Source organism: Saccopteryx bilineata, chromosome 2 (assembly GCF_036850765.1).
Source record: "Saccopteryx bilineata isolate mSacBil1 chromosome 2, mSacBil1_pri_phased_curated, whole genome shotgun sequence".
Taxonomy (NCBI): domain Eukaryota; kingdom Metazoa; phylum Chordata; class Mammalia; order Chiroptera; family Emballonuridae; genus Saccopteryx; species Saccopteryx bilineata.
Window position 1 is genome coordinate 198,206,530 of NC_089491.1, and position 27,404 is coordinate 198,233,933.

General features: G+C 40.3%; 1 protein-coding gene across 1 annotated transcript in view; it reads left to right on the forward strand.

Moving 5' to 3' along the window:
* Window positions 1-23,816, forward strand: part of IQCJ (IQ motif containing J) — a 37,346-nt gene extending 13,530 nt beyond the window's left edge. The window contains 1 exon segment of the mRNA XM_066254427.1: window positions 23,651-23,816. Coding sequence (XP_066110524.1) covers window positions 23,651-23,816 — 166 coding nt within the window.
* Window positions 23,817-27,404: the final 3,588 nt, after the last annotated feature.

Here is a 27,404-nt window from a genome sequence, read left to right on the forward strand (position 1 = left end):
TATACTCTTGTCCATATCTCTTAGTCTCATTTTTATGTCCCACCAATGTGTGGAATCCTGCAGTTCTTGTTTTTTTTCTGATTTACTTCTTTCACTCCATATAATGTTATCAAGATCACTTATTGGTTGTAAGTGATCCGATGTCATCATTTCTTATGGCTAAATAGTATATCATGGTGAATATGTGCCACATCTTCTTTATCCAGTCTTCTATTTTTTTTTCAATGATTAAAGCCTTTAAGCAAACTCTTGGCCAATACAGCAAGAATCCATAAAAGAGTAGTGATCTTAACAAGTATATCAAGTCAAACTTGGCCCCAACACCATGCCAAGTCCCTGATAAATGCAACCACACCCCATTTCAGTCTGTTAGGAGCTGTCCCAAGGAGCAGGAGTCCAGGAAAAGTCCACATCCAAGAAAATTCCGCATGGCACTGGAATTGTTGTCACAATTCTATATTTTGCAGCTCATGTCCAAGTCCCAATGACCACTGCTTCTAGCTGGTAATGATTCAGGTAGACTGGAAAAGCCATCTGAAGCATGTGTGGAGATGGAGCTTCTGTTCTCCTCTGCCTGGAGAGATGAGACCAGGTTGATTTTCCCTGGAGCTCTGCAACTGTGGCTTGATAAAGAGAACTTTGGGATACACTAAGCTGGGTGGCAAAGGTAGATTCATAATAGAAGTTGGAAAAAGGGGGAAAGAGAGCTCTAAATTAGGAGTAGGTCCCACCCTGAAATATGAGTGGGGCATTGAGGTTGGAGGAATAAAGAAAACACTATATATTAAGCAAAGCAGCAGAAAATAGGACTATCAACACCCACAACAGAGGTCTTCGAGGGAAGAATAAAAAACCTGACTATTCAGGAAAGACATAGTTAAGTAGCCCTTGTGCAAATGAGATCAGTTTACCTGCTTCTTGGAAGAAATACCCTAGGCTCATCCACAGTGTCGTAGATGGGGCCAACGGCGCTGGACACCTTCAGCCTTTAGTGGCAAACCCCACCATTCTGGTCAAAGATAGGTCATAGGTGGCTGGAGCAGGGCTGGAAGAGACTGAATTGTCCCTTAGAGGAGCAAGGGGGAAGCCTCCCTTCCAGTGCCCCTGTTTCCTCACAGCAGAAGCATGTAAGTCTGGCAGACTTTAGCTCAATGACCTTTCCACTATTGAAGCAGGACCCAGATGGCATCCTATGAGACCCCTTTGGGGTGTTGGAGCCTTTAAGGGCATATCCTAAAAGCTGGTAGTTCACCTGATCTCTTATTGGGCTTTTTCTGCCTCTTGGTATCTTAAAAGCCATGCTCAAAAGATCTTGCTGAGGGGTTTGAGCATCCCCATCCGCCTTTATAAATCTTTTCCATGTATCTGGGGCTATTTGGAAAAAGTCAAAACAGTGTTACTGCCTGACCAGGCGGTGGCGCAGTGGATAGAGCGTCGGACTGGGATGCGGAAGTACCCAGGTTCGAGACTCCCAGGTCACGCGCGGGCTCATCTGGCTTGAGCAAAGAGCTCGCCGGCTTGGACCCAAGGTCGCTGGCTCCAGCAAGGGGTTACTCGGTCTGCTGAAGGCCCACGGTCAAGGCACATGTGAGAAAGCAATCAATGAACAACTAAGAAGTCGCAATGCGCAACGAGAAACTGATGATTGATGCTTCTCATCTCTCTCTGTTCCTGTCTGTCTGTCCCTGTCTATCTCTGCCTCTGTAAAAAAAAAAACAACAAAAAAAAAACAGTGTTACTAGCTGGATCAAATAAAGAAGGTAGTAGTTTGCAGGAGAAAAAGATTTGGCATCTCCTGTTCATCAGCATTCAAAAGAAATTAAAAAAAAATTTTTTGTATTTTTCTGAAGCTGGAAACAGGGATAGAAAGTCAGACAGACTCCCGCATGTGCCGGACCGGGATCCACCCAGCACGCCCACCAAGAGCGATGCTCTGCCCACCAGGGGGCGATGCTCTGCCTCTCCCGGGCATCGCTCTGCTGTGACCAGAGCCACTCTAGCGCCTGGGCCAGAGGCCAAGGAGCCATCCCCAGCACCCGGGCCATCTTTGCTCCAATGGAGCCTTGGCTGCGGGAGGGGAAGAGACAGAGAGGAAGGAGGGGGGGGTGGAGAAGCAAATGGGCGCTTCTCCTATGTGCCCTGGCTGGGAATCGAACCCGGGTCTCCTGCATGCCAGGCCGACGCTCTACCACTGAGCCAACCGACCAGGGCCAAGAAATTTAAAATTTTTAAGTAAAAAGCATGGTATGGTAGACCCGTAGGAGTTTCAGGATATGACTCCCCCCTTTTAAATATTTTTAAATTGACCTTAAAATATTTGCTGGGTACACTATAATAATATCTTGACTTTAAAGATTGCAAGAAATACACATAATTTAAAGGGTTTGACAAAATACAGTAAATGCTTTTGCTCCATATGCAGGAGCATTGTCAGTTTAACCCGTTTAGGAAATCCAATAATAGAACAATAAATACAGACAATGAGCTATAACAAGCTTAGCAGCCTCTCCTGTTCTGACAGAGGTTACTATAAATCCAGAATATGTATCCACTGTAACATGGACATAGGACTGTTTGCCAAATGAAGGTATATGAGTAACATCCATTTGCCAAAGTTGTCCTGGTAGGGGTCCTTGAGGGTTAACTCCAAATGAAGGGACAAATAGTAGTATAGGACCCTTGGACAGAATTTCCCAATCTGCCAAGCTGCTTCCTGAGAAAGTTGAAACTGTTTACACAGGACTGCAGTGTTCTGGTGATGAATAGTATGAGACTAAATTGCTCGATCTGTCATGGTTGCTCCAAATAATTTTCTTTTGGGTAGCTTGATCAACAAGGGCATTCCCTTGTGCTAAAGCTCCAGGGAACATGGAGTGAACTTGAGTATGTTCTATAAAACATGGAGCTCTATGTTGACATACAAGTCTTTGAAGAAGGAAAAAGTGCTGAAATAGTTCATCAGCATTTGTATCTAAGACAGCAGTCTTTATAGTGAAAAGATCATAAGTAAATATTTGCTGTCTGTATATAGATTAAAGGGGGAATATGGCAAATGCTGAAAAGCCATGATAATGGCATATAATTCTAGTCTTTGAGCTGATTTTAAGTTGACATTTTCAGTATAAAGTTGTCCATTGATTTGCAAAAGCGATTTGCCATTTAGTGGAAGTTTCCCTGAGCCATTGTTGTTGATCCTTTGAAAAAAGAAACAACAATAATTTTGAGGCTCAAAACCTATAAGATGTAAGGGTCGCCTATGCCCCTTGATAATTCAGGAGGCAACAAGATCAAAATATGGAAGTGTATTCCTAGATGGTTCAATGTGCCCAAGCTGTAGCTGCTCTTGTACCAATTGAGCAGCTAAATTTCTTCTGAGAAAGGGGCCATTGGTCTACCCATACAGGATTATCTGATTTCCAAGTAATTGGGTCTGCAAAATGCATTATTGAGGTAGCAGGAACTACCAAGGCCCCTATGCTAAGTTTTGATATCCTAATCCACACCTTCTGGTATAGGGTGCCACTTCTATGGGGAGAATTTCTTGCTGTTCTTTTCCTAATCCCTTGGTGGGAAAAAAATCCCCAATCAAGCATTTTAGGACTGAAAAGCAACACTCCCATATTTTTCAAAACATCTCTACCCTACAAATTAAGTGGCCATCCAGGGAGCACATAAGGCTTAAAAAATCCAGAATGACCTTCTTAATCTTCCCAATTTAGAAAACTCGGTTTTTGTTGAGGGGATTTACTCTGCCCTATACCTTGTAAATCTGTGGCTGCTGCATGAGTGGGCCAGGAGGGAGGCCAATGTAGCTTAGCAATAACAGATACATAAGCTCCAGTATCTAAAAGTTTTTTAAATTTATGCTCATGTATTGTTAGTTCCATTTTAGGGCATTACTGACCTATTTTTTTAATTAAATTGGCAAAATCAGAGGAGCCAAATCACCAATTTGCTTGGGGCCCCTTTTGCAGGATGTGGCCTGAGAAGCAGAATTAGCATCCTTATACTATTCTTCTAACTGCCTGAATTAGCCTTCAGACAAATTCTTTTTTTTAATTAATTTTAATGGGGTGATATTGATAAAATTGTCTTCTATCACCTTCTAACTGATTTTCTTTGTGCCCTTTTCCTCCCCCAACCCCCTCCCTCTCCTCACCCCCACCCTGTAACCCCAACACTGTTGTCCATGTCTCTGAGTCTTATTTTTATGTCCCACTTATGTATGGAATCATATGGTTCTTAGTTTTTTCTGATTTACTTATTTCACTCAGTATAATGTTATCAAGGTCCATTCACGTTGTTGTAAAAGATCCGATGTCATCATTTCTTATGGCTGAGTAGTATTCCATAGTATATATATACCAAAGCTTTTTAATCCACTCGTCCTCTGATGGACACTTGGGCTGTTTCCAGATCTTTGCTATTGTGAACAATGCTGCCATAAACATGAGAGTGCATTTCATCTTTTCAAACAGTGCTATGGTGTTCTTGGTGTATATTCCTAACAGTGGTATAGCTAGGTCAAAAGGCAGTTTGATTTTTAATTTCTTGAGAAATCTCCATACTTTTTTCCACAGAGGCTGCACCAGTCTGCATTTCCACCAGCAGTGCAGAAGGGTTCCCTTTTCTCCACATCCTTACCAGCACTTATTCTGTCTTGTTTTATTGATGAGCGCCATTCTGACTGGTGTGAGGTGATATCTCATTGTGGTTTTAATTTGCATTTCTCTAATGATTAGTGACATTGAGCATTTTTTCATATGCCTATTGGCCATCTGTGTGTCCTCTTTGGAGAAGTGTCTATTCATTTCTTTTGCCCATTTTGGATTGGATTGTTTGTCTTCCTGGCATTAAGTTTTACAAGTTCTTTATAAATTTTGGTTATTAACCCCTTATCAGATGCATTGTCAAATATATTCTCCCATTGTGTAGTTTGTCTTTTTATTCTGTTCTTATTGTCTTTAGCTGTGCAGAAGTTTTTTTAGTTTGATAAAGTCTCATTTCTTTATCCTGTCTTTTGTTTCACTTGCCTGTGGAGACAAATCAGCAAATATATTGCTGTGACAGATGTCAGAGAGCTTACTGCCTATGTTTTCTTCTAAGATATTTATGGTTTTATGGCTTACATTTAAGTCTTTTATCCATTTTGAGTTTATTTTCATGAATGGTGTAAGTTGGTGGTCTAGTTTCATTTTTTTTTTGCAGGTAGCTGTCCAATTTTCCCAACACCATTTGTTGAAGAGGCTGTCTTTACTCCATTGTATGCTCTTACCTCCTTTGTCAAATATCAGTTGTCCATAGAGCTGTGGGTTTATTTCTGGGTTCTCTGTTCTGTTCCATTGATCTATATGTCTGTTCTTATGCCAGTACCAGGCTCTCTTGAGTACAATGGCCTTATAATATAATTTGATATCTGGAAGTGTGATATCTCCCACTTTATTCTTTCTTTTCAAGATTGCTGAGGCTATTTGTGTTCTCTTTTGGTTCCATATTAATTTTTGGAATATGTGGTCTATATCTTTGAAGGAAGTCATTTGTATTTTAATCGGTATTGCATTAAATTTATAAATTGCTTTGGATAATATAGACATTTTATTCTTCCTAACCATGAGCACGGTATATGCCTCCATTTGTTTGTATATTCTCTGATTTCTTTCATCAAAGTTTTATAATTTTCCAAATACAAGTCTTTAATCTCCCTGGTTCAATTTATTCCTAGGTACTTTATTTTTTTGGTTGCAATGGTAAAGGGGATGTTTCCTTAATTTCTCTTTCTGACAGTTCATTGTTAGTGTACAAAAATGCCTCTGATTTCTGAGTATTGATTTTATATCCTGCCACCTTGCTGAATTCATTTATCAGGTCTAGTAGTTTTTTGACTGAGACTTTAGATTTTCTATATACAGTATCATATCATCTGCAAATAATGATAGTTTTACTTCTTTTTTTCCAATTTGGATGCCTTTTATTTCTTTTTCTTGTCTGATTGCTGTGGCTAGAAGTTCCAGAACTATGTTGAATAAGAGTGGTGAAAGGGAGAACCTCTGCCTTTTTCCTGACCTTAAGGGGATTGCTTTTAATTTTTGCCCATTGGGTATAATATTGGCTGTGGGTTTGTCATAGAGAACCTTTATCATGTTGAGGTATGTTCCCTGTATTCCCACTTTGCTGAGAGTTTTGATCATGAATGGGTGCTGGATTTTATCAAATGCTTTTTCTGCATCTATTGAAATTATCATGTGGTTTTTCTCCTTTCTTTTGTTTATGTGATGAATCACATTGATTGATTTGCATATATTTTACTAGCCTTGCCTCCCAAGTATAAATCCCACTTGATCATGGTGTATGATTTTTTTTTCATATATTGCTGAATCCGGTTTGCTAATATTTTGTTGAGGATTTTAACATCTAAATTCATCAGGGATATTGGCCTATAATTTTCTTTTTTTGTGTTGTCTTTGCCTGTTTTTGGAATCAGAATTATGCCCATCACATAAAAGGAGCTTGGAAGTCTTCCTTCCTCTTGAATTTTCTGATATAGCTTGAGAAGGATAGGAGTTTGTTCTTCTTTGAATATTTGGTAGAATTCACTTATGAAGCCATCAGGCCCAGGACTTTTTTTGGGCGGGAGTTTTTTGATAACTGTTTCAATCTCATTTGTTGTAATTGGTCTGTTTTGGTTTTTTGATTCTTCCAGATTAATTTTTGGAAGATTATATGTTTTAAGGAATTTGTTCATTTCATCTAGGTTGTCCAGTTTTTTGGCCTACAGTTCTTCATAGTATTTTCTTAAAATATTTTGTATTTCTGTTGTGTCAGTGGTTATTTCTCCACTCTCATTTCTAATTTTATTTATTTGAGTCTTCTCTCTTTTTTTCTTTGTGAGTCTGGTTAAAGGTTCATTAATCTTGTTTACCTTTTCAAAGAGCCAGCTCCTAGTTTCATTGATCCTCTGTATTGTTTCTTTAGCCTCTATGTCATTTATTTCTGCTCTGATCTTTAGTATTTTCTTTCTTCTTCTAGCTCTGGGCTTTACTTGCTGTTCTTTTTCTAGTTCTTTTAGATGCAGGGTCAAGTTGTTTATTTGAGCTTTTTCTAGCTTCTTGAAGTATGCCTGTAATGCTATAAACTTTCCTCTCAGGACTGCTTTTGCTGTGTCCCATAAATTTTGAGTTGATATATGCTCATTATCGTTTGTTTCTAGGAATTTTTAAATTTCTTCTTTGATTTCATTGTTTACCCACTCATTTAATAACATGCTATTTAGTTTCCATGTGTTTGAGTATTTTTCAGTTTTTCTGTTGTAGTTGATTTTTAGTTTAATGCCATTGTGATCAGAGAAAGTGCTCGATATAATTTCAATCTTTTTAAATTTTTTGAGACCACTTTTGTGCCCTAACATGTCTTTTTACTTGCCTGCCAGGTACAAGCTAGAATTAAAGATAATGGCCCATCAGTTTTTGGCTCCATTGTTTTTTTACCAATTGTCCAAATCCAATGCAAACCTGCATCAGCCAGGCTGCTGTGATGGTGGCCCTGGCTATCGGCTTTACACGAAGCCAGTTTGTGCAGAGTTTGTGCATTGAGAAGGAAGGAGATGGGGAACAAAGACGAATAAGGCTGGTGAGGTAGAAAACTTTGATTCTAGGAAACTTGGATAAGTCAGTGGCTTTGAGAGCCCTGAATAGAAAGGGAAGTGTTTTCCCACTGTGTGTATTTCTTGCCTGCTGGGTGCAAGCTAGGATTAAAGCTAATGGCCCATCAGTTCTTAACTCTGTTGTTTCATTACTGTTTGTTTGAATCAAATGCAAACCTGCATGATCCAGGGGGCTGTAATGATGGTCGTGGCTAGTGGCTTTGCAGACCATGCACAGACTCCCCTGCTATGGGGTTCAACACAGAAGCAGTCCTTTGAGAGGAAGCCAGATTTCAGATGAAAGAGACCCATTTTCTAATTTTAAAGCATTGGTCTGAAGGGTGGGAACCCACTGGGATCCTCTCCAGAGATGAAGGGTGGCCAGTGCCATCTTCCTGCTCTCTGTCTTCCTCACTCCAGCCCATTAATTACCTTCTAGAAACCAACTATATCATTGTCTGGAGCCCTGAATTTTTGTGGCTGCCACCAGTAGACACTTCTATACATACCCCATATCCTATAACACAGACACACTACTTTGGTGCCAGTGAGCCACTTATAGGTCCCACAGGGCCATAACCAATGGAGAAAATAGTTCTTCAACAGCTACCATCTCTGGGGCATGGCCAGAGGCAATGGACGCAGGAGCTCAGTAGTGCTATGAAATAGGCCTATTAGCTTATTGCCGTCTTATCACCACCACTGCAGCCAGTGGGGCAGGCTCCTAATTAACCACATATCTAAGGGCTGCTGTGTACCTTTCTGAAGATTTCCTTGGTTCTCTGCTGCACCCCAGAGTGGCAGCGTCTCTCAGGGGGGAGCTCTCATATGTGTCTGGTATCCCAGTTTTTACATCAGGTGTTCAGATTTTTGTGGCTGCTGCCAGGTCATACCCCTTGATGTCCTGGCTCTGGTGGCCAGGGCAGCTTGAGTTTTTTTAAACCAGGGGACTGTAACAGTTGGAGGGACAGTTCTTGACAAGTTGCCACCACCAGGGCATTGCCTAGACAGGTAACGGAGACACACTCTATCTACGATAGAGGCCTCCTTGCTTGTCCTGGTGCTCTGGCTTTCTGAAGGCCTCAGGATCAGCATACAGTGTGAGACTGTCACAGAGCTCTCTGGGACATGAGCCGGGAGACATCTCTGTTGTCCCTTTGCCTCGTTCACTAGTATCTCCCCAAAAGGAGTTTATACACTTGGCTAGAGCCTCAATTTTTCTTTTACAACTGTTGCCTAGAGCATATCTCCAGATTATCTGGCCCTGGTGGTCAGCAAGACATGCTACTGTGGTCTTGCAGGATATATATTTGTATTCTTTAAAAAGTGTTGACCCAGTGTCTGGTTTCCAGTCAGCTGAACTCTAGGTGCTGACAAAGATTCTTTTTTTTGAAACACTGGCTGTCTTGGCAAACCATCAAGATGTGGGAGCTATTAAAAATAAAATAGGCTGCCTGGATGATCACAAAGGTCCAAGAGCGAGGACAAGTGGAATGAGAAGTTTCACTGCCCTGGCCGGTTGCTTCAGTGGTAGTGTTTGCCCAATGTGTGGAAGTTCCGGGTTCAATTCCTGTTTATGGCACACAAAAGAAGTGCCCATCTGCTTCTCCACCTTTCCTCATCTCCTTCCTCCCTTTCTCTCTCTTCCCCTCCCATAACCAAGGCTCCATTGGAGCAAAGTTGGCCCGGGAGCTGAGGATGGCTCCATGGCCTCTGCCTTAGGCACTAGAATGGCTCCCATTGTAATGTGCAGAGCATCACCCTCCCTGTATGTGCAGAGCATCATCCTCTGGTGGGCATGCCAGGTGGATCCTGGTTGGGCTCATGTGGAAGTCTGTCTGTCTGCCTCTCTGCTTCTCACTTCAGAACAATATAAATAAATAAATAAATACATAAATAAATAAAAATAAAATAATGAGAAGGTACATCCCCTGCAGAAGGCCAAGGCCTCCTGACTGAGAGGCAGCTTATTTATGTAATGCATAGGAACCAACTTGGAGAGTCAGGCAAATTGAAGAAGCAAAGGATACGTCCCAAATGAAAGAATGTGATAACACCTCAGGAATGAACCTTCATAAAATGTAGATAAGTAATTTGCCTGATAAAGTGTTCAAAGTAATGGTCATAAGATGCTCACCAAATTCAAGACGAATGGATGAACACAGAGAGAGCTTCAACAAAGTAATAGAAAACATAAGGAAATGTCAAACTTAAAGTAACAGAGCTGAGGAATAGAATAAACACACAGTTTCTAAACACAGTCTGCATGAGGCAAAACCTTCTTTGGGCATTTACTGAGCTATTTCTGGGACACAGTTTTAGGAGAGTAAATTTGTTGACCATCTACTTACCCTAGTCTTAGGACATATTGTGGAGATATGATGGAGACGTGTTCACTGCCCTCAAGAGCTTTACAATCTAGTGGGGGATGAGGACTCCTGGGAAAAGAGGGCTTGGACTGGCCTAATCTGTACTCTTCTCTGTGAGAGGTTAGTGTTTCCTCAAGCAACTCGTCCCTCTCATGGAGTCATCGCCTCTGTGCACCTTATTTCTGAAGTGCTTTCTCTGTCTTCCTAAAAAAAAGATTGTTAGAGAGCCTGGACTCCAGTTGCCTAAATGCCCATCTATGAGGGAGTTTGAGGATTCTGACTGTCAATGAGGTCTTAAATCAGAGGTCGGTCCCCTGTTTGGTTGAGAGATCCATGAATGCCACATATTTTAAAATGTAATTCTGTAACAGCCATACAATATATTTAACACTAAATACAAGTAAATGTGTGTATTTTATGTAAGACCAACACTTTTAAAGTACAATAAGTCTCTGAATTCTTTTTAATAACATTGTTATGCTGTTGCTAACCAGTGATTAATAAAGTACTTTTTACCATCTTACCATTAATGTGACTTCTGGTGCTGCATGGTTTTGCTGATGGCTTTGCAGTCTGGTTGATACGTGGTGAGGTTAACCTTCATGCAGGCATTCAGACTTCCACCCATTAAACCTGATCGTAGGTTGGTCTTAACATTCTTTAGATGTGAGAAAGACTATTCACAAGCATATGTAGAGCCAAACATTGTCAGTACAGCAATACTCACACGATGCTGTGTGAGGTATATGATGGGAAGTACATTCCAAGTTTTGACAATCAGCTGGTCTGTGGGTTGAAGTTTTTTCATTTCTCCCCACTTGTGTTTGCTCGCCAACTCTGCTTGCTGTTGTGAAAGTCTTTCCAAATCTTTATTCAATGACTTGAACTTATTCACCCACACATCTGAGGCCTGCAGGTCAGCAGCTTGTAGCTCAAAATCTCTGATAGAAACACTGGGGATGTAACTCAGGTCGGCACTGTCCACTGCACACTCGTGTGGATGGGTGATGAACTTAAAAAGATGAAAGCGCTCATAAAATTCTCCAACATGTGCTTTGAATGACTGCCCACTAAGCTGCTGGAGATCAAGATGTTGAGCCGGGTCACCTGCTGTGCATGCATCTTTGAACTCTCCCAGTTTTTCAAAGTGTAGTAAATGACCTGTTTCAATATCTGTGATGAAGAGTTCCAGCTTGTTTTCAAATGCAAATACAGCTTGTTGAAGGGATAAGACTGTATTTCCAACACCTTGCATTTTCACATTGAGCTGGTTCAGATGTTCAGTCATGTCCATGAGATAGTAGAACTTCAGGAGTCACTCACTGTTAGCTAACTCAGGATGCTTGATGTTTTTCATTTCAAGAAAAGTCCAGATTTTGCTCAGACAAGCCATGAAATGGCTGAGCTCCTTCCCTCTTGACAACCAATGCACATTGCTGTGCAGAAGCAGAACAGGATAATTATTCCCAACTTCATCCAGCAGTGTTTTTAACTGGTGATCATTTAAAGCTCGGGCAACAATAAAGTTGACCACCCGAATGACCAGCAACATCACCTCACCAAGCTGCTTGCCACACATCTGAGCTCAAAGCACCTCCTGATGTAGGATGCAGTGAAAACTTAGGGCAGGTCTCTTTTCATGTTCATGAAGAAGCGCTACAAATTCTCTATATATTTTTCCCCACTATGCATGGATCACCATCAGTACACACCAAAATAAGTTTATTCATTGGTAGATTTTTTTTCTTTAGCAAACTCAGTAAAAGACTTGAATAAATCCTCCCTTCTTTTTGTCTCTTTCATAGGCATGTAGAAAATTGAAATAACAAAAAATATTTTAACTAGAAAAGGCTTAAGCAAATAGGGGTTCTGCTTACCCACTAGAAGTCATTGTGTGTGCCTGCCAAGTCTGCCATTTTCTCCCTGCTCTCTTTATGACTTGATGAACCATGAAGAGGGTGCACAGTGCAATGGGGAGACAGAGATCTGGTCCCAGTGTTGGGTCTGTCAGTTCCCTTCTTCCTCCCTGAAACTTGGCCAGGACTCTTGGTTGCAGGGAACATAAACTCACTCAGACTAATGTGCATGAAGAGATTACATTGGAACACCTAACAGAAGCACCCAGGGCCTAATGTGCTTGAAGCACAACTAGACCCAGGGGGTCAAACAAGGTAATCAGACATCTTGGTCTTTCTTCTTCTTCTACCTCTGCTCTTCACATTGCTACATTCTCTCAGGGGCTCTCCCAGTATTGTAGCAAAGTAGCCAGGGACAGCTCTAGATGTATGTCCCCCCTGCTGCAGATCTCTGGGTGACAAGAAGGGTTTCTTTCCCAGTAGACTTACACTGGCTTGACAGCCATGTCATTGTCCTTGGTTTGTCAGCCACAACATACAGGCTGCTCTCTATAATGGAGGAGTAAGTCCCATTCGACCCAGAGCTCATGGACTGAGGCTTGGTGGGTCTCCAAAGAACAATGGATACTGGAACAAAAAGAAGGAGAAATTAGTGTTGGGCAGGTGAAACCTACCCCTGTGGTGTAAGAGTACCTCCTCAAAGCTTACCTGTGAGGGAGATATAGGAGTTATCTATAATTAGCTATTATCTCCTGACACATTCAGACTTGTGACTTTTTTTTACGGCATCCTCTTTTTCCCTTCCCAATTTCAGCTGATCAGGTAATAACATGTTTTAAAAATTTTAAAAATTTAATAACAATATTTAGTAACATGAAAGAATTATTAACTTTCACCTAAGCATCCAGATTTCTAACTGTTCTTGAAAAGGTGAAAGGTCTGAAAACAATGAACTGTGCCATTATGGGGTTCTTCCTCACAGGAAGCAGGTGCTGCCTAGTCTTTCCTCAGCCTGGCCTCAGGTGACACCTGGGATCATTTTCCTGTCTTTAATATTGTCACATTCTTTTGTAGAATTTTTTTAAAGCAATATCCATCCATTTGGAAGAAAATGATAGTGAAGTCTTAATCTCTGGTTTAAGAAAAACTGAGGATGACGTCAGAGTAATGGCGGAGTAGGAAGCGATACCGATAAATCTCCCCCAAAACTCAACAAGATCTTCAACCAGAAACAGAAAAACCTATACTTGGAGCCTCCAGATGCTTCACAATACACCCGAAGGTATGGTCGAGTGAAAAATTGGCTAAATATATAACCAAATCCTGAAGGAAATAGGGAGTAAGAAATGCTCCGCCTTCCTCACTAACCTAAACAGGGCGGCTTTCTCTGGTAACTGTGAATATAGAAACTGAGGCAGGCAAAGGGGGTGAATACATCCAGGCCGCGCACAAAGGGCCGAACCAGGCTGTGGCATGGAGATCCTAGCGGAGGAAAAACTGTTCCTGTGGCAAGCCAGGAAATACAAGCTAACACTCGTGCCAAACCCAAACAAAGAAAGACAAGCGGGGCAGCCATTTTACCCATTCTCCTGGTTGGTGCGCAGTTAGTGGGCGAGAGATCTCTTCCTAAGCCCCAGAAGTGGGTGTCCGTGTTGCCCCACAAAGAGGCAGGGTCAGAGGCCTTTCTGTGGGCCGAAAGCAGAATCTCTGGGCAGCCCCAGCGCCCTGGGAAAGCTGCGCACAGGAGGGAGCAAGAACTAATTCCAACGGTGGAAATTTTCCGTGCTGGTGAGGGTTTCACTCAGGGAAACGCGGCCGGCCTCATATCCTGGTGTGCGCGTGCAGATAGGTAGTGAGCGATTCCTCCGAGTGCCTCGGCAGGGCGCGCCCGTGTTATCGCACAGAGGGGCAGAGTCAGGGGCCTTTGTGTGGGCAAAAGCGGAATCTCGGGCCGCCCCAGCGCCTTGCAAAAGCCGTGCACGGGGACGGAGCGAGAGCGAATTCCAGCGCTGCAAATTTCCATGCGGTTGGGGGTTTCACTCAGAGCGTGAGACTACTGGCCGGATATCCTGGTCTGCGCGCGCAGATAGTGAATGAGAGTTTCCTCCAAGCACCCCGGAAGTGGGTGCCCGCCTGTGTTACCGGACAGAGTGGCAGAGCCAGAGGTCTTTGAGTGGGCGGAAAGCCCGCCTGATTATGCTAGGAGCTCTGACTGACTGAGCCTTACCCAGAGCCCTGTGCTGAGTGGAAATAGAGTGGGGAGTTGTCAGCTCTTTGAACCTCTTACGATCCAGGCAGAGGCAGCAACAACTCCATAGCTGGATTATCAGGCTAATAATTGAGGAAGGAAAGACTAGGAGAAAGGCTCCAGGAACACGGACTCTCTCACTGTCGGAACCTATGAAAGCTAATGAGTCTTGACTCCCAACGAGACTAAAGTACAATACATGACATTGCCATAGAGACTTATCAACTGCAAACCTCTACCTGAGCGTGCCAAAGGGGCAGAACCTGGGGTACAGAGTCACCGACCAGGAAGAGGGAGAGAAAAGAAAAAACAAGAAGATAACCTCTCAAAATCAAGAATAATCTGCAGACTTTATAACCTATCCCATTTTATTATATTTGTTCGTTTGTTTCTCTTATCTTCATTCTTGATACTTTTTTTCCTCCTCCAATTTGGCTGATTAACTCTCTGCCGGTCTTACTCTCTCCTCTCCTTGAACTACACTACCCATAAGTGTTACATCTCCCATTATCTTTTTTCTCCTCTTCCTTTCTCTCTATGAGGGTTGCACTCCAAAACCCTTAACTCTCTCTCTCTCCTTTCTTTCTTCTTCTTTTACTGGTTCCCTCTTTTTTTCTCTCTCTCTCTTTCTTTTCTCCCTCTATATTAGTTTCTTCCTTTCTCCTTTACATCTCCTCTCATTCAAACCTCAATAACAAACAAATTATCTTATCAGGGAGTCAAACTTATGTTTGTGGCATTTTGGGGGTTTTTTACTTCACCTTTTTAACTCACTAGCAGTGCTCCCATCCCTGGCTCTCCATTTTATCCAGTTCTTGTTCCACTAAATACAATAGTATCTTTTTAATTTGTCCCCCCATTTTTCTGTTCTCTTATTCCTCTCATCATAACTCTTAGACAACACCAACACCTAAAAGCAAATCATTTTATTCTTGACCCAAATTTTTTCCTTATTTGCTTTTTGTGGGTCCATACCGCCCCCCCTTTTTTTTCCTTTTTGTTTCTTTTTTTTTTTTTGCCCCTTTATTACTTTTCCCCAATTCAGGACCTCCATCACAGGCATTGTTTGTTATAATTCACAGTTCACCACAAGATTTTCTCAAGAAAGAAGGGAGAGGAGAGGAGAGGAAAAAAGGAGGGGGCGAATAATTTCCTTTTTTTAAAAATTATTATTTTATTTTTCTTTATTTCATTATTAATTTTTTTTAAAAAAAACAACTCTTTTTGATTTTTTATTTTTTTAAACTTTTTATTCTTTATTAAATCTCATTAATACTATCAACAAAACCACCCTCAGATGCCATTAAGGAAGAGAAAATCGAATATCATGGATACAAAAGAAAGAGAGGTAACACAGCTAGATGAGGAAAAATCTATGGAGAAAAAATTTAATATATTGGAAACCTTGGAGCTAAATGACAGAGAATTCAAGATAGAAATCCTAAAAATCCTCTGAGATATACAAGAAAATACAGAAAGGCAATTTAGGGAGCTCAGAAAACAACTCAATGAACACAAAGAATATATGTCCAAAGAAATTGAAACTATAAAAACAAATCAAACAGAGATGAAAAACTCAATTCACGAGCTGAAAAACGAAGTAACAAGCTTAGCTAATAGAACAGGTCAGATAGAAGAGAGGATTAGTGAAATAGAAGACAAGCAACTTGAGGCACAACAGAGAGAAGAAGAAAGAGACTCAAAAATTAAAAAAAATGAGATAGCCCTACAAGAATTATCTGACTCCATCAAAAAGAATAACATAAGAATAATAGGTATATCAGAGGGAGAAGAGAGAGAAAATGGAATGGAGAACATACTCAAACAAATAATAGATGAGCCTGTAGAAAGAACTAAAGCCTCAAATTCAAGAAGCAAACAGAACACCGAGTTTTCTTAACCCCAACAAACCTACTCCAAGGCATATCATAATGAAATTGACACAAACCAACAGCAAAGAAAACATTCTCAAGGCAGCCAGGGAAAAGAAGAATACAACCTATAAAGGAAGGCCCATTAGATTATCATCAGATTTCTCAGCAGAAACTCTACAAGCTAGAAGAGAGTGGACCCCAATATTTGAAGTCCTGAAAAAGAGAAACTTTCAGCCACGAATACTATACCCATCAAAGCTATCCTTCAAATACGAAGGAGAAATAAAAAAATTCACAGATACAGAAAAGATGAGGGAATTTATCATCAGAAAACCCCCACTCCAGGAATTACTAAAGGGGGTTCTCCAATCAGATACAAAGAACAAAAAAAAAAACAGAGCCACAAGTAAAAGCTCCAAGAAGAACACAATAAAACCAAATTTAAACTGTGACAACAACAAAAAGAAAGAGGGGGAGAAGATGGAGATTAACAGTAGCAAAGGACAATGGAGTGCAAAAGTACTCAAAAAATAGTTTGCTACAATGAACAGGGTAGGGACCCTTTTCATTACTCAAAGGTAACCACCATTGAAAAAACCACCACAGAAGCACATGAGATAAAAAAGATAGCAACAGAGGAAAGATGTATGGAATACAACCAAATAAAAACAAAAGATAGAAAAACGAAAGAGAAGGATCAAACAAGACACAAAACTAACAGAAAGCAAGATATAAAATGGCAATAGGGAACTCACAAGTATCAATAATTACACTAAATGTAAACGGATTAAACTCACCAATAAAAAGGCACAGAGTAGCAGAATGGATTAAAAAAGAAAATCCAACTATATGCTGCCTACAGGAAACTCATCTAAGTAACAAGGATAAAAACAAATTCAAAGTGAAAGGCTGGAAAACAATACTCCAAGCAAATAACATCCAAAAAAAATCAGGTGTAGCAATACTCATATCGGATAATGCTGACTACAAGACAGGAAAAGTACTCAGAGATAAAAATGGCCATTTCATAATGGCTAAGGGGACACTGAATCAAGAAGACATAACAATTCTTAATATATATGCACCAAACCAAGGAGCACCAAAACATATAAGACAGCTACTTATTGACCTTAAAACAAAACCTGACAAAAATAAAATCATACTTGGAGACCTCAATACACTGCTGACGGCTCTAGATCGGTCATCCAAACAGAGAATCAACAAAGACATAGTGGCCTTAAACAAAACACTAGAGCACCTGGATATGATAGATATCTACAGGACATTTCATCCCAAAGTGACTGAGTATACATTTTTCTCCAATGTACATGGATCATTCTCAAGAATTGACCATATGTTGGGCCACAAAAACAACATCAGCAAATTCAGAAAAATTGAAGTTGTACCAAGCATATTTTCTGATCATAAAGCCTTGAAACTAGAATTCAACTGCAAAAAAGAGGAAAAAAATCCCACAAAAATGTGGAAACTAAACAACATACTTTTAAAAAATGAATGGGTCAAAGAAGAAATAAGTGCAGAGATCAAAAGATTTATACAGACTAATGAAAATGATAATACGACATATCAGAATCTATGGGATGCAGCAAAAGCAGTGATAAGAGGGAAGTTCATATCACTTCAGGCATATATGAACAAACAAGAGAGAGCCCAAGTGAACCACTTAACTTCCCACCTTAAGGAACTAGAAAAAGAAGAACAAAGACAACCCAAAAGCAGCCAAAGAAAGGAGATAATAAAAATCAGAGCAGAAATAAATGAATTAGAGAACAGAAAAACTATAGAAAAAATTAATAGAACAAGGAGCTGGTTCTTTGAAAAGATCAATAAAATTGACAAACCCTTGGCAAGACTTACCAAGGAAAAAAGAGAAAGAACTCATATAAACAAAATCCAAAATGAAAGAGGAGAAATCACCACGGACACCGTAGATATACAAAGAATTATTGTAGAATACTATGAAAAACTTTATGCCACTAAATTCAACAACCTAGAAGAAATGGATAAATTCCTAGAACAATACAACCTTCCTAGACTGAGTCAAGAAGAAGCAGAAAGCCTAAAAAGACCTATCAGTAGAGAAGAAATAGAAAAAACCATTAAAAACCTCCCCAAAAATAAAATTCCAGGCCCTGACGGCTATACCAGCGAATTTTATCAAACATTCAAAGAAGACTTGGTTCCTATTCTACTCAAAGTCTTCCAAAAAATTGAAGAAGAAGCAATACTTCCAAACACATTTTATGAGGCCAACATAACCCTCATACCAAAACCAGGCAAGGATGGCACAAAAAAAGAAAACTACAGACCAATATCTCTAATAAATACAGATGCTAAAATACTAAACAAAATACTAGCAAATCGAATACAACAACATATTAAAAAAATAATACATCATGATCAAGTGGGATTCATCCCAGAATCTCAAGGATGGTTCAACATACGTAAAACGGTTAACGTAATACACCATATCAACAAAACAAAGAACAAAAACCACATGATCTTATCAATAGATGCAGAAAAGGCTTTCGATAAAATACAACACAATTTTATGTTTAAGACTCTCAACAAAATGGGTATAGAAGGAAAATATCTCAACATGATAAAGGCCATATATGATAAACCATCAGCTAACATCATATTAAATGGCACTAAACTGAAGGCTTTCCCCCTTAAATCAGGAACAAGACAGGGTTGTCCACTCTCTCCACTCTTATTTAATGTGGTACTAGAGGTTCTCGCCACAGCAATCAGACAAGACAAAGAAATAAATGCATCCATATCGGAAAAGAAGAAGTAAAGGTATCACTTTTTGCAGATGATATGATCCTCTACATCGAAAACCCCAAAGAATCCACAAAAAGACTACTAGAAACAATAAGCCAATACAGTAAGGTCGCAGGATACAAAATTAACATTCAGAAGTCAATAGCCTTTCTATATGCCAACAATGAAACAACTGAGAAGGAACTCAAAAGAATAATTCCCTTCACGATTGCAACAAAAAAAATAAAATACTTAGGAATAAACATAACAAAGAATGTAAAGGACTTATATAATGAAAACTATAAACCATTGTTAAGGGAAATTGAAAAAGATATAATGAGATGGAAGAATATACCTTGTTCTTGGCTAGGAAGAATAAATATAATCAAGATGGCTATATTACCCAAAGCAATATACAAATTCATTGCAATTCCCATCAAACTTCCAATGACGTTTTTTAAAGAAATAGAGCAAAAAATCATCAGATTTATATGGAACTATAAAAAACCCCGAATAGCCAAAGCAATCCTAAAGAAAAAGAATCAAGCTGGGGGCATTACAATACCTGACTTCAAACTCTATTATAGGGCCACGACAATCAAAACAGCATGGTATTGGCAGAAAAATAGACACTCAGACCAATGGAACAGAATAGAAAGTCCAGAAATAAAACCACATATATATAGTCAAATAATTTTTGATAAAGGGGCCAACAACACACAATGGAGAAAAGAAAGCCTCTTCAATAAATGGTGCTGGGAAAACTGGAAAGCCACATGCAAAAGAATGAAACTGGACTACAGTTTGTCCCCCTGTACTAAAATTAACTCAAAATGGATCAAAGATCTAAACATAAGACCTGAAACAATTAAGTACATAGAAGAAGACATAGGTACTCAACTCATGGACCTGGGTTTTAAAGAGCATTTTATGAATTTGACTCCAATGGCAAGAGAAGTGAAGGCAAAAATTAATGAATGGGACTACATCAGACTAAGAAGTTTTTGCTCAGCAAGAGAAACTGATAACAAAATAAACAGAAAGCCAACTAAATGGGAAATGATATTTTCAAACAACAGCTTAGATAAGGGCCTAATATCCAAAATATACAAAGAACTCATAAAACTCAACAACAAACAAACAAACAATCCCATAAAAAAATGGGAAGAGGATATGAACAGACACTTCTCCCAGGAAGAAATACAAATGGCCAACAGATATATGAAAAGATGCTCATCTTCTTTAGCTATTAGAGAAATGCAAATCAAAACAGCAATGAGATACCACCTCACACCTGTTCGATTAGCTATTATTAGCAAGACAGGTAATAGCAAATGTTGGAGAGGCTGTAGAGAAAAAGGAACCCTCATACACTGTTGGTGGGAATGTAAAGTAGTACAACCATTATGGAAGAAAGTATGGTGGTTCCTCAAAAAACTGAAAATAGAACTACCTTATGACCCAGCAATCCCTCTACTGGGTATATACCCCAAAAACTCAGAAACATTGATACGTAAAGACACATGCAGCCCCATGTTTATTGCAGCATTGTTCACAGTGGCCAGGACATGGAAACAACCAAAAAGCCCGTCAATAGATGACTGGATAAAGAAGATGTGGCACATATACACTATGGAATACTACTTAGCCATAAGAAATGATGACATCGGAACATTTACAGCAAAATGGTGGGATCTAGATAACATGATACAAAGCGAAATAAGTAAATCAGAAAAAACCAGGAACTGCATTATTCCATACGTAGGTGGGACATAAAAGTGAAACTAAGAGACATTGATAAGAGTGTGGTGGTTACGGGGGGGAGGGGGGAATGGGAGAGGGAAAGGGGGAGGGGGAGGGGCACAAAGAAAACAAGATAGAAGGTGACAGAGGACAATCTGACTTTGGGTGACGGGTATGCATCATAATTGAACGACAAGATACCCTGGTCTTGTTATCTTTGAATATATGTATCCTGATTTATTGATGTCACCCCATTAAAAAAATAAAATTATTTAAAAAAAAAAAAAAGAAAAACTGATATGTCAATTTTTAGATTGCACAGACTGGGAGAGGAAAGGGGTTGCTTGAGTGCAAACTGAACTTTGCATACCTTGCCTTAGTTTGGATCTGCATCATTTGGTTCTTTAAGGCAGTGATTTTCAACCTTTTTTGAGCCGCGGCACATTTTTTACATTTACAAAATCCTGGGGCACACCACCTACCAAAATGACACTCCAACACAGTACATATTACACATATAGTTAATAATATAGTTTCTAAATGTATTTATACTCACACCTGACCATGTCTTACTGCACACTAGTGTGCCGCTGCACACTGGTTGAAAAACACTGCTTTAAGGTGTCACACCATCCTCTGGTGTTCAACAGTCTAAAATGGAATATCTCAAGTGGCCACTACATTTTCTTTCTATATTTTCTGACTAATCAAGGTGAGGAAGAGAGAGAGACTTTTTTTTTTGTATTTTTCTGAAGCTGGAAACGGGGAGAGACAGTTAGACAGACTCCCGCATGCGCCCGACTGGGATCCCCCCGGCACGCCTACCAGGGGCGAAGCTCTGCCCACCAGGGGGTGATGCTCTGCCCCTCCGGGGCTTCACTCTGTTGCGACCAGAGCCACTCTAGTGCCTGGGGCAGAGGCTAAGGAGCCATCCCCAGCGCCTGGGCCATCTTTGCTCCAATGGAGCCTCGGCTGCGGTAGGGGAAGAGAGAGAGACAGAGAGGAAGGAGAGGGGGAGGGGTGGAGAAGCAGATGGGTGCCTCTCCTATGTGCCCTGGCCAGGAATCGAACCCGGGACCTCCGCATGCCAGGCCGACGCTCTACCACTGAGCCAGCCGGCCAGGGCCAAGAGACATTTCTATTTTTAAAATCACTTTAAAAATGCCACAGGTGTTTTAAGCTCTTGATAAGCAGTTTTATAGATGTTAGGTGCCCTAGTGGCAGAACTTGTCAGCATCGCCCTGGGAGACATCTAGAACTTCAAGTGCTTCATGAAAATCACTAATAGCTTCCCAAAATTTAATACTTCTATAATACATACTTCTTAATAAAATCCTGGAAAAAGCAACAAGACTCAAGCATGTAAGTTGATAGAACCTTCTTTGAGCTTGCATTTCAAAATCTTTAAACCAAATGAAAGCAAATAGGGATGCATTTTGAGCAAACACTCATAATAAAACAGTGGCCACTCATCACCCAAACCAAGGTCAGATCCTTCTTTAATGGGACCTGAAGTGCATAAATAATTTGGAGGGCTCTTAAAAATAAAAACTTAAAACATATCTACTTTTTCAGTTTTAGGTGACCTGTGAAGAAGCCCTTGTAAAGTCTGGCAGAAGCATCTGGTCTCTAAGTAAGGGTCACTGAAGTTTCAGTGTCACAGTTTCAAAGAAATTGGTTTCTGATCCCAATGTATTATTTCATTGAAGCTCTGGAATTTTCCTTGAGCATTATAATTCACAGAGCCTTAATCAATTAAGGAATATGAACAAACTCAATAATGTGGTAGCAGTTTTTTTGTGTGTGTTCTTTATATTCTTTGACTTGGAAACTGCTGGTCTTTGAACCATTCTAGCTTAATGAAAATAAACCCATTTGTTTATACAAAAACAACTTAAATGACTTCAGTTGTAGGTGGAAGAAAGACAGAAGATCCTACGCTTACAAAAGCCTGAGAGCCTGAGAGATAGGGCAAGTATCAGTGTACTGTTTTAAAAGGCTGAATCCTGACAAGTTGTCTTTGAATTCAGCTGTCTCCCAGGAGAGAACAGATTGTGTTCACTGATCACCTATAAAAGCCTAGATGTTAATCTCAAAGATTACAAGCCAGTTCAGGTGGGGAAAAAACAAACAAACAAAAAAACACTTAGCTTTCACAAAGAAGAGGCTTCTATTGTCTGAAGCAGAAGTTTACATTTTGGGGTATTAACCATAGGAAATAAAAAGTTTTCCTAGCCTGACCTGTGGTGGCACAGTGGGTAAAGCGTTGACCTGAAAATGCTGAGGTCGCTGGTTTGAAACCCTGGGCTTGCCTGGTTAAGGCACATATGGGAGTTGATGCTTTCAGCTCCTCCCCACCTTTTCTCTCTTTCTCCCTCTCTGTTTCTCTCTCCTCTCTAAAATTAAAAAAAAATTTTTTTTTAATTTTCCTGGGTGAAATCTCATGCAGACACCCAATCATGTGTTACTTTCATTTTCTGAGTAGTACGTAACACTCCCAGAGACTTTTTCTTCACTCCTTTCTTCATTTATCGAACATTACCTGTTTCCTTTCACAGTATGTAAAGTCCCTGACCACAGGGCACTTGCCTGTATTGTCTCAGAGCAGGGCCACTGCATTTGTCCATGCAGACTAAACTCTGGAACATTACAGGATGCCCTTCACCTTGAGCTCATGAGAATGGCACCCCCTAGAACTTCATTGCAATCCGTCCTGAACCCAGGGCTGACCCTGGCACAGAACAGTCCTCAGCAACACTGTATTGAGTGAATAAGGGACATGTCAGCCTATTAATTATTCTCACTTGAAATATAGGATGAGAAATTGAAAGATTTTGTGTTCCATAAATCAAAGTGTATTTACATGGGCACAGTAGTTTCAATCTGACTGACGACTTTGTCTGACTAAGTTGACACCAGTAGTCTGACTTAGCTTAGTCAAGTCTGTTAAAACCAAACCATTGAAATGGAGAGATGGTCCAGGTTACTGACTTCCCGTGTCACATTCCATGTGTTAGTTTCCCTGTCTCCAATGCCCACTCTTTCAGATTCCTATGCTTTTCTGAGTTTATGGGCTGTGGCAAGGGGTATGACAATGAGTGCTGTGTGTTTGGTTTTTTTTTTAATTTTTGTAGCATTCAATGAGCATGGCATGAGTACGTGCAGCATCAGGACCTCCTGGAGAAGAGGTGCCCATCCCCACCCTCTGTGTCCTCAGGCAAGCTGAGCAGCTCTGTCAGCATGAACATCTTCTCTGACAGCAGCACACCCATGAGTGCCATTTTCTTTCTCTTGGTCTGACTGGCCAACCACATGATCACTGGGGCTTTGGCTCCAAGAAAGCAATCTTGGAATGTGAGCAGCTTGTTGTGATCAGAGGATCCACATTGCTTATATGAACCTATGGTGAGGGTTTGTTACCTCCAAACAAAGACATGATTCCTAAACACAGAGTGAACTTCACCAAGACTGAGGGAGTTGATGCATTTGGCTTCAAACTGAATGGCTCATTTGTGTGTTTGCATGCCTCTTTACTGAGAATAGCCTTTTCCTTTTCTTTATAACAGTGTGTTTCTTTTAGTCTGTGCCTCTGGTGGTATTTTTGTACAGCTCATATGATAGAATGTCAGCTTGGTTATAAAGATTATAAAGAGAATTTTACAGAAAATATTGAAAAGGATTACAAATTCAGGGGTTGCAACTTGAATGCCTACAAGGGTCAGGTAAATAACACATGTGACAGATGTGACAGCTTAATGAAGATCACAGGCCTCACCAAAAATGGTAGCCCCGGGCTCCTGGGATGCAAGACAGATGTTGTTAAAGGTAATTTTCTGTCTTCAGATGATGCCAGAAATCCAGATTTTTTCAAAGTGTTGGCAACCAGCAAGAACAATTTAAAACATAACTAAACCATGTCTACATACCACACTTGTGCCAGGGGCCACCAGCTCAAGAACCCTGGGCACAGAGTTAAAAAATGGAAGAATCTGTTTTTAAAAATGTAGTAAGAAATAAATGATCAGGCTATTTATAGGGTAGATTTTTGTGGATTTAGCCATTATGATTCTTTAAGATAGTCACTGGAGTACTGAAAAAAATTAGAAAGAGGCCCTGGCCGGTTGGCTCAGTGGTAGAGCGTCAGCCTGGCGTGCAGGGGTCCCGGGTTTGATTCCCGGCCAGGGCACATAGGAGAAGTGCCCATCTGCTTCTCCACCCTTCCACCTCTCCTTCCTCTCTGTTTCTCTCTTCCCCTCCCACAGCCGAGGCTCCATTGGAGCAAAGATGGCCCGGGCGCTGGGGATGGCTCCTTGGCCTCTGCCCCAGGCGCTAGAGTGGCTCTGGTCGCAACAGAGTGACGCCCCGAAGGGGCAGAGCATTGACCCCTGGTGGGCAGAGCTTCGCCCCTGGTGGGCGTGCCAGGTGGATCCCGGTCGGGCGCATGCGGGAGTCTGTCTGACTGTCTCTCCCCGTTTCCAGCTTCAGAAAAATACCAAAAAAAAAAAAAAAAAAAAAATTAGGAAGAGAAATGAAGTAACTCTATGAAGATATTATTATTATTTTCAATTCTTTGCCTACTTTGTAATCCCATTTATTCATTTGTAAAGGCTTCCCAACAGCCAATATAATGTGTTCACATTGGGAGTGAGCAGGGTTACTTTGAAATATTTTCAGATGATTGCATTGTAGTATATGCTTTATTAAACGGCTTTACCTAATTGTGGATTCTGAAGAGAGAGCAGTAAGTTGAGTTTATAGCTGTGCAAATAACAATGGCAGAAGATCTATTTTTAGCTGACAGTGGGAATTGAATACTTAGTGAATGGGCACTTTTTAAGAATGTTTTTTGGGGGAATGAGTTGTCTTAGCTGGCCTCACTGTGTCACTAGAGGGTGCCCATGAGCCATGTTGGAAAGTAGTTGAGTTTAATAAAGTTTGTATTTAAGTCATGATTTGTGAGTAAAAAATAATGTAAAAATTGTTTGTTTGGGATACCGTCTCTGTGGGTATCAATTAAATATGAAAGTTAAAAGATTGAAGATTTGATTTGAATGATGGAAGCTGAATACCAGAAATTACTCTGCCTGTGATTTAAAGTTTGGGTTCACTATCTTTGCACTCCCATCTTGACTAAGCCTGTCCTAAAGAGATGCATTTTTTCTAATAAACAGCAATTCCACCTGGAACTTCAGGGTTATAAGCCTTCAGTCCAAGTCAAGTGATATCAGTGAGGTTCCTCCCTGGGGGAGTCGCTGGGCCCCTGACTCTTACTAGATGGCTTCCAGCTTACTGAATCTCAGCCTCCTTTCTTTGAGCTTCATCTGTTACTGCTGCTGCCTAGACCATTATCTGTCTTCTCTATTCTGATCAGTTGTCTGTCTTGTCTCAGGTCCCTACCTCTCCTCTAATAGCTTCAACTAGAGGCCAATCTGCCCTTGCCTCACCTCTGGGCCTTGCCAGCTGCTCTTCCCATTCTTGTGCCTATAATAACTGTAGTTACAATACTGCTCACACACACCAGGTGCCTGTTCCAAGCATGTGCCACATGGGGAGCCAGCAACCTGACCCCAGTGACTCCCTGCGCTGAGCTGAGAATGCTGCTTTTGCATGCTTCTGTTTAGATTGTTTGGGCTATGCCTAATAGTTAATATAGTTTGAGGACTATTTCTGCTCCACAGTATATATCAATGGGAATGTTTCAGTGTGAGTTCTCCAATTCATCATCTTGATAGCAGCTGAACACTTATTTACTAAACGCCAAGTACTTGGCTAATGCTTTCTGTAGATTACTTCATTTAATCCTCTCAATGACCACATGAAGGAGGTACAATCATGCTCTCTTACAGATGGATAAAAATGAGACGTGAAGATATGACTAACCTTCCTGGGCTGGAGCCCATGTGCTGCCATCCTGCGCCACTTGAGAAAAAGATGTGGTCAATCAGTGCAAGAGATAATCAGTTAATGAATTTCTGAGATTACTTTATAATTTAATAGGTATAAACAATGAGTTAAATAATTGAAATAGAATCCTCACTTGATTTTATATATTGCCTAACTCAATGCTCTTTGATTAAAATCTCAAACCTCAGCTGCTCAATGCCAAATTAAAGAGCAACAGGAGGGAAGATAATATTATGTTAGCAATTTGCATATTAAGTATCCTTATACCATACCGTATCGTGTGGTAACAGAAAAATTTGTTATTGATGCAGCAATTTTGAATAGCAACTATTGCTGGGAAATGTAGCTTATGGGCATCAAAATTAGAAAAGAGAGTAACTTTTTAAAAAACCATAAAAATATTAGTCATTGCACAGAGGACAACCGTGGAAAATGCTTTGTGAGCTTTTTATTAATTAATTTTATAGGACCAAATACTTATTTTCTTAGTTCCCAGCTCTGAGAAACCTATAAGAATTTCTGAAAGATCCTGGTTTGAACAAAAGAGAAATATATCTACTTCTGTGTAAATAACAAGAAGTCTTCTCATTTTACATATGATTTCTTGCTATATTCTCTAAGTCAAAATCTAGAAAGAAACTATAGAATGGTATGTCCTACATTAACTTGTTAATCTTTTCACAAATTATTAGCTTACTCCTGCATAAAAATCCAGTAAAAACCATTGCATTGTTCGAAGATATTCTTAGTCACATTTGTCTTGGATTGGTTCTATTTACCTTTCTTCCTGGAAATGCTCATTTTCTCCCATTGGTTCCTTGTATTTCATGATCTGGCCTGTAGGGAGTGTGGCTCACAGAATGAAGCCCTACACTACCCAACTCAAAATAGCAGCTCTGCCACTATTCTTATTAGTCTAAGATGTAACACCTGATACACTGGTCTCCATCTGAAAACTGGAAATAACACCACCTCAGAGGTGGA